Source organism: Rutilus rutilus (assembly GCF_951802725.1).
Source record: "Rutilus rutilus genome assembly, chromosome: 14".
Lineage (NCBI taxonomy): Eukaryota > Metazoa > Chordata > Actinopteri > Cypriniformes > Leuciscidae > Rutilus > Rutilus rutilus.
This window is the reverse complement of record NC_140219.1, coordinates 1,447,501-1,456,476: the sequence shown is the minus strand read 5'-3', so window position 1 is coordinate 1,456,476 and position 8,976 is coordinate 1,447,501. Positions and strand designations below refer to the sequence as shown.

Genomic DNA, 8,976 nt, shown 5'->3' with positions numbered 1-8,976 from the left:
ACTACACTATCAATCTGTTAACATGATTATATAATGGAGCTGAACTGACGTGAACCAACAATAAACAGTTGTATTTTTATTAACTACTGTAACTAATGTATTGCTAATGCATTAAATGTCTTGCAACAGGGCCTTATTGTAAAGTTTAATTTTGGAGGACAGACTTCACAAAATACATTTACTACGGCACACAGGGTTGTTAGAAATGTAACCCAACGGCTGGGTTTTCCATATTAGACCCAGATTTGGGTTGAAACAAGTGCAGTTTTGAACTATAGATGTTTGAAAGCAACACAACACTGGACTGATGCAGTTCTTGCGTATGTTTGCATTGGTGAGTTTTTCGTTTTTTTCCCAAAAGCAGGCATAATTTCTATTTTAAATCAGTTAGTCAATGAATCAATAAAGTCTCGAACGCTTCCTGGTGCGTTTGTGTACTTGTTTGTTCTTCAAGTAGGTCAGTGGAACATGAATGCTGCATTAATGGGCTAAAATTAGCCTCATCAGACCCAGCAGACGTTTTTAATTAAAGAGGAAAGAAACATCAAGGCATCGGGCCCAATTAAAAGATCAGCACAAACAGAATAACGATACAGGACTGAACGCAGGGAGATTAGTGGAACGAGGGCAGATCCAGGCGGATAATCGGATTTACTGTCTGATGGTGTCCGAGAACCGGATCTGCTGGACATTTCATTTCCACTCAGATGAGAAGAAGCTTTATACTACCAGTTAATAAAGAAAGCATATTTTGACCCCTGCCATACTTGATTAGGCTTCATCTGTTAAACTCTAGACTGCTGTGTATGACCGCTAGATGGCGCCACGCGCTGGTGAATCTGCGGAGACTCGAACTACAGGGACGCTTCATTGAGAAACTGTTGCTTCTGATTGTGTTTGTAACTTAATAAACTAATAGAGCTCATTTCCCAACCGAGCATGAGAAACTCTAATATGAAAAAAAATAAAGCTTGTGATTTTCAACATCAAAAACGTTCTTTAAATATAAAGTTATTGGGGGAAAAATTCATTGTGATCAAATAAAATAAAAGCAACATTTACAAGCATTTGCTAAACATTTTGTTAATACTTTACAATAACATTAACATCAGTTAATGTTTAAACTAATATGAACATAACCATTTGTTACTGTTTTTGTTCATATTTGTTAACGTTAGTTCATAAAAATACAGTCATTCATTGTTTGTTCATGTTAGTTCACAGTGCATTAACTAATGTTAACAAGATTTTAATAATGTATTAGTAAATGTTGAAATTAACATTAACAAAGATTAATACATGCTGTATAAGTGTAGTTCATTATCAGTTCGTGATAATTAATGTTGTTAACTAATGAACCTTATTTTAAAGTGTTACCAAATATATAAATGTATTTATTGGAGAGTTATAAAAACTAAGTTAAGTTGGGAATGTTATTGTGGGCACATAACGGTACATCCAATACCTGGAGCGCAACTCGCTTGTAATATTCAGTCCATGCGGTGATTGACATCCTCCTCGTCCAATCAGCAGCCGAGGCGATGACTTTACAATAGAAAGGGGAGCCAGATAGGGGCGGGGTCTCACACAGAGAGCCAATAGCAGGACAGGAGGGCGGGCACTTTCGCAACTCGGGCTTTTGTTCTCTGTCAGGGCAGTAAAGTGAAGTTTGGTCACCGTTATTCCGCGGGACATCCCGTATCAGAATCACAGGGATAATATTAGAGCTCCTTTATTTCCTTCAGGAAAAACTCTTGTGCAGTGTGAGACCTGAGGATTTTACTGACGGCGAACTTTTCCTTTTTCCTCACAATGGAAACTCCATCATCATCTTCATCATCATCATGAGAGGAACGCGTTGAGTTCTACTGGGTGAAATTCTGACAGGATTTTACTGCATGCGAATGAACTCTTTTTCCTCCCGTAAAAGGATTTTTGAAGGATTAAAACCTGTGGAATTACAACAGTAAGAACTCAACTTTACCTTAAGTTTGTTTAAAACACCAAACGCGGATACATTTGGATACATATCCATCTTTTTTTTCTTTCTTTTCTTTTTTTGGATACAATGCAAATGTGAGTTGAATGTATCAGGCTTGGAGAAACCCTGACTGGATCTGTGATCATGGCGCGTTCAGGTACATCTATGGACACTTTGCACCTCATTTTATTCGTTTTATGGACTTTATCGCGCTATTCTTTATCCAGTCAAGTTCGGCAGGAGTTTGAGGTTCTGGAAGAGCAGCCAGTGGGCACATATGTGGGCACTATCAACACCAAACCCACTTTCACATACAGATTCAGCGAACAACACAAACTTTTTTCCATCAACGCCACGACGGGCGTCATATACACGTCCTCAGTGATCGATCGAGAAGTTTTGCCGAGTAATATCATTAATGTTGTTGTTTTATCCAGTCAGCCGACTTACCCAACTGAAGTGCGCATCGTGGTTCTGGATATTAATGATAACGCGCCCGTGTTTCCCGACGCGTCGATCGTGGTGTCGTTTAAAGAGGACGCGAGCAACGGGCGTCAGGTTATATTAGACACCGCGACGGATTCAGACATCGGGACCAATGGAGTGGATCACACGACTTACCGAATCATTAACGGGAACGATCAGCGTAAATTTCGCCTGGATATCACCGTAAACCCGAGCGGTGAAGGCGCGTTTCTGCACCTCGTGTCCACAGGAGGGCTTGACAGAGAAATAACCCCTTTCTATCAGCTCCTAATCCAGGTTGAAGACAAAGGAGAACCTAAAAAATTCGGCTACCTGCAGGTAAACGTCACAATTCAGGATATAAACGACAACCCGCCTGCGTTTGACCAGGACCAGTATCAGACCAGTGTGTTTGAGGACTCTGCCATTGGCTCCAGTGTACTTCAGATATCAGCCACGGACTTGGATGAGGGTGCGAATGCTGATATTACATATTCTTTAGATGAAGGAACTCCATTTCAGATTGACCCCAAAGCCGGGACTGTTATTATAAAGGACGGGTTAGATTATGAGACTAAGAAAGAGTATTCCCTAACCATCCATGCTGTAGATAACGGCATTCCCTCTCTCTCAGTCAGGTCTGAAGCGACTATCAAATTGCTTGATGTTAATGACAACGACCCTGTTGTTAAATTTCGCTACTTCCCTACAACGTCCAAATTCGCTTCGGTGGACGAAAACGCACAAGTTGGGACGGTCGTAGCATTACTGACCGTTTCTGATTCGGACTCGTCCACCGCTAACGGTAATATCACGGTTTCGATACTCGGTGGAAACGAGCAGAGACACTTTGACGTCCACAGTTCGCCCGTCCCAAATCTGAGTCTAATCAAAGTAGCAAGTGTGTTAGACAGAGAGAGAATATCCTCATACAACCTCACTGTTTCAGTGTCAGATAACGGCAAGCCCGTGTCTCGCTCGTCTTTCGCAAGTTTGGTTATATTTGTGAATGATATTAACGACCATCCGCCTATATTTCAGGAAGCTGTGTATAAAGTAGACATAAGCGAAGACATTCCCAAAGGCAGTTACATTAAAGGGGTCTCGGCTACAGATGGAGACTCCGGGCAGAACGCCAATCTCCGTTACTCACTTGTGTCTGGAAACAGTTTGGGTTGGTTTGCCATCAGCGAGAACAGTGGTTTGGTGACCAGTGCGGCAGAACTCGACAGAGAAAAAGCATCTCAAATAGTGCTAAATATCAGCGCTAAAGACCAAGGCCTGCAGCCGAGAATCTCCTACACCAAATTGATTGTGAATATAACAGACGTTAACGATCAAATTCCTACTTTTACGCAAAACACATATCACGTTTCGTTAGTCGAACACTCCCCTGTCGGATCCGAGCTTGTGGTGTTGTCTGCGACGGATTCGGATCTCGGGTCAAACGGCACGATCCGATTCTCATTTGACACAGAAACCCCTGTTAGCGTTCAGAATCAATTTAGATTAGATGCGATTTCAGGCCGTTTGAGTTCAGCAACTGAGTTAGATAGAGAAGAGGAAAGCTCTTATCTTCTGTACATCAAAGCCACAGATGCAGGAACACCTCCTCTTTACTCCAACTGCAAAGTCAATATCACACTGAAAGATGTTAACGATAACAGCCCGGTGTTTTACCCCGTGCAATATTTTGCTAATGTTAAAGAAAACGAGCCGTCTGGCTCATTCGTGAGTGTTGTAACCGCTTCCGATCCCGATTTGGGTCGCAACGGCACTGTTAAATACGCCATCACTGCTGGTGACTCCTACAAGTTTCACATTAACAGCAACTCTGGTAAAATCACGACTCTAGTGCCACTTGATAGAGAGGAAAAAACCGCGTATCAGCTGCAGGTTTCGGCGACCGACGGGGGCGGGTTGCGTTCGCACGCACACGCTATAGTCACGATCACGGTTATAGATACGCAAGATAACCCTCCCGTATTCAGTCAGAACGAATACAGCTTCGTTATGTTTGAAAATGTGGCGATTGATAGCATTATTGGCACTGTATCTGCCACAACAGTAGATCTGAACACTAATATCACTTATTTAATCGCTTCGGGCGACCAACGTGGTTTGTTTGATGTTAAACGCGGCACTGGACAGATCGTAGCTTCGGGTGTTATAGACAGAGAAGAACAGGCGTTTTACCAGCTAACGGTGGTCGCTAGGAGTGGGGAGATTACAGGGGAAGCGGTAGTTAATATCACAGTGAAAGATTTAAACGATAACGCACCTCGTTTTATTCATGCTGTCGAGCACGTTAGCGCTGTTGAAAACTGGGCCGCCGGTCTTCATATATTCCAGGCGAAAGCTTCGGATCCGGATGAGGGCACAAATGGCATGATCGTGTACAGCCTCAAACAAAACCCTAAAGGTTTGTTTCACATTCACGAAAAGCACGGATTGATCTCTCTAACCGGCCCCCTAGAGGTCACAACCAGTTCCTACCAGCTGGAGGTCGTGGCCTCTGACCTCGGCGTCCCTCAGCGCACATCCAGCTTTATTCTCACTATTAGCGTGTACGACGTAAACGACAACGCGCCAGTGTTCGACCAGCTCTCCTACGAAGTCACCATCTTTGAATCCGAGCCGGTAAATAGTCGTTTTTTTAAAGTGGAGGCCAGCGATAAAGACTCTGGGCTCAATGGGGAAATTGTGTATGACATCACTAGCGGGAACACGAACGATGTTTTTGGGATTTTCCCCGATGGACAGTTGTATATTAAAGCAGATTTGGATCGAGAAGTACAAGATCGGTATAGTTTATTAGTGGTGGCCAAAGACAGAGCCGTCGAGCCGCTGAGCGCGAGCGTTAATGTGACAGTTCTCCTCGACGACGTCAACGACAATCGTCCGCTTTTCAACAGCACTAATTACGTGTTTCACTTCGAGGAAGAGCGGGAACGAGGATCTCTCGTCGGGCGTGTTTTCGCTGAGGATAAAGACTTTGGGCCGAACTGCGAAGTCCGTTACTCCTTTGAAACGCCACAGTTAAATTTCGAGCTCAACGCCATTACGGGCGTGTTGACTAGCACGCTACAGTTTGACCGTGAATCTCTCATGAGACAAAGAGGAGCTTCGGTGTTCAGTTTCACAGTCGTTTCTTCCGACCAAGGCCTTCCCAAGCCTCTCAAAGACCAGGCTAAAGTTCAAGTCTACATACAAGACATCAACGACAACCCACCGAAGTTCACCAAAGACATTTACCAGGGCTCAATCTCTGAATCCGCACCAAATATGACGCAACTGCTCCGAGTCTCTGCCTCAGATGTGGATGAGAATAAAAACGGACTTGTTCGCTATGACATAATAGAGGGAAATGAGGAAAAACAGTTTAGCATTGATGGCAGCTCTGGTCAGGTTACGCTAGTGGGAAAACTAGACTTCGAGTCGACGCCCTTTTACTCCCTTAAAATTATAGCTGAGGACTCTGGGATTGTGCCTCTGTCATCCACTTGTGTGCTGAGCATCAGCGTTCTGGATGACAACGATAACTCTCCGTCTTTTCCCAAATCAACCCTCACAGTGGATGTGCTGGAGAACATGCGGATTGGAGAGCTAGTCGCCTCGATAACCGCCACAGACTCTGATTCGGGATCCAACGCTGAAATCACATACAGCATTTCTGCTACAAACAACCACGGCACTTTCAGCATCAGTCCCAACACCGGCAGCATCTTCCTAGTCAAGAAACTTGACTATGAAACTCAGTCCCTTTACAAACTCAACGTGACGGCTAAAGATAACGGAAGGCCGTCTAAGTCTTCCTCAATTCCGGTTTTAATCCACGTGAGGGATTTTAACGACAACCCTCCTGTTTTTACACCAGGTGACATTTTTAAGTCAATCCCTGAAAACCTCCCGCTCTCAACCTCGGTTATGACTATAACGGCTCACGACACGGACGCCGATATCAACGGCGAGCTCGAGTACTCCATCGTCCAGCAGACACCCAGGGGTGCTCACTTTAGCATAGACCCTTCATCTGGCATTATCTACACGAATAAAAACATCGACAGAGAGTTCTCAAACCTTTTTGAGCTTACAATCAAAGCCACCGACCAAGCCGTGCCATCTGAGTTTCGCCGTTTCGCTCTTAAAAACGTCACTATATGGGTGACGGACCAAAACGACAACATCCCGACGTTTATCTCCCAGAATGCACTAGTTGCAGAATCTAACATCGTGATCGGATCCATTCTGACAACTGTGATCGCTTTTGATCCAGACGAAGGGGCGAACGGAGAGGTGGAGTACGAACTTGTAAGAGGAGATTCAGACACGTTTATAATGGATCGCTACAGTGGAGATATCAGATTAGCATCTCAGCTCGTTCCCTCAAAGCTCATCTATAGTTTAACCGTGTCGGCTACGGATCACGGCACGGATCGCAAAACCTCACGTACGGAGCTAACGATACTCCTTCAGGGTACCGATGGCCCGGTTTTCTCCCAACCCAAATACATCACCAATTTAAAGGAAGGCCAGCCGCCGGGAACCAACGTTATCTCTCTGGACGCCTCCAGTCCTCGTGGCACCGGCACCAAGGTGGAGTTTTTTATAGTTTCGGTTCGTAGCGGAGGGAAGGCCGCGGGCCGACTGTTCACCATCGGACGCCACACCGGGATGATCCAAACGGCTGCCGAACTGGACCGGGAGCAAGGCTCGGATCTGTACTTGCTGGACGTGTACGCCATCGAATCCGACGCTAGCCAGCCCAGAACGCAACACGCCGAGGTGAGTTTCTGTTTTTTTGTTGGTGTCAGTGATTGATTTTGATGGTTTTTCCATATTGTGTTAAAGGAAATCTAAGGGAATGTACAATATCACCACCAGTCAAAAGTTTGGGATCGGTAAGATTTTTTTATGTTTTTGAAAGAGTGTTTTCTGCTCATCAAAGCTGCATTTATTTGATAAAAAAAAAAATATATATATATATATATATATATATATATGAATAAAAAATTTATATATAGTAAAGTGTAATTTATTCCTGTGATCAAAGCTTAATTTTCAGCATCATTACTCCAGTCTTCAGTGTCACATGATCCTTCACAAATCATTCTAATATGATGATTTGATGCTCAAGAAACATTTATGATCATTATTAAAGCCGAAAACTCTTATTTACATTTTTATTTCAGGATACTTTGATGAATATGAAGTTCAAAAGTACAGCATTTGTCTGAAATAAGGTTTTTGTAACATTAAACACTACCGTTCAAAAGTTTGGGGTCAGTAAGAAATTTTATTTAATTTTTTATTATATTTTTTTATACTTTTATTCATCAAGGATGAATTAAATTGATCAAAAGTGACAGTAAAGACATTTATAATGTTACAAAAGATTCTATTTCAGATAAATGCTGTTCTTTTGAACTTTCTATTCATCAAAGGATCCTGAAAATGTTTACACAGCTGTTTTCAACATTGATAATAATAATGAATGTTTTGTTGAGCATCAAATCATCATATTAGAATGATTTCTGAAGGATCATGTGACACTAAAGACTGGAGTAATGATGCTGAAAATTCAGCTTTGATCACAGGAATAAATTACATTTTACAATATATTACAATATATATATTATATATATATATATTTTTATCAAATAAATGCAGCCTTGGTGAGCAGAAGCGACTTCTTTTAAAAACATAAAAAAAATTACCGATCCAAAACGTTTGACTGGTAGTGTATTCTGAAACGTGCTGAAGTCATTTGTGTGAATGTGGTGGAAAAACCTGAGCGAAAATATCCAGCTAAACCGTACGTGCATTACTAAAGTTCCTCCGTTTTCTTCCCTCCCCCTGTTCTTTTTTAGCCGATCTGGGTTGTATTAAGTATAAATTGCTTTGCACTTGAGAATGTGGGCTTTGTTTTTTGGCAGGCTTGCTGTATTGTTTCAGCTCAGAGCGAGCACAGGCCTTAATCTCAGACTGGAGAGTCGCTCTAACAGAGAGAGAGGGGAATCCTGGGTAAAATATAGACTAGTGGACTAATCTCTCTTATCAGCAGCGACAAATTTAACAAATCAGACGCCTGGACAGCGTGATTGCAGATATTAATAACACAAAAGAGCAGGATGGACTTCTATCTTAGGCCTTGTCCACACTAATGTGTGTCTTTTTCTCTCCGGTTTGGCCTTCAGTCACACTGTTTTTATTAATGAAAACAAAGCTTTTTGAAAACGCTTAAGTGGATAAATGTGAAAACGCCGTTTTCGTGTTGTAGTGTGGACTGTCAAGACAGAGGTATTTAAAAACGATGACATAAGTTTAGTCATGTGACTCATATTGTACCAATAGATATTCATGTTTATAGCGGTATTGTGCCTGTTATGTGCTGTTCACTTTCACACAGTTGCTAAAATATGTTCTTCACTCACTCTTCATATCACAGTCCTGCAAATATGGCAGAAAATGTACTTACATTTGCTGTCCTGCGGTGAAACATGAGCAGTTTTAGCGTTTTAGACCAAACA

General features: G+C 42.5%; 1 protein-coding gene across 1 annotated transcript in view; it reads left to right on the top strand.

The window, feature by feature from the left end:
- Window positions 1-1,973: 1,973 nt before the first annotated feature.
- The window catches only part of fat4 (FAT atypical cadherin 4), a 98,579-nt gene continuing 91,576 nt past the window's right edge, over window positions 1,974-8,976 (top strand). The window contains exon 1 of the mRNA XM_084430989.1: window positions 1,974-7,231. Within this exon, the coding sequence (XP_084287115.1) occupies window positions 2,126-7,231 (5,106 nt within the window). The 5' untranslated portion in view covers window positions 1,974-2,125. The remainder of the gene's footprint in view (window positions 7,232-8,976) is intronic.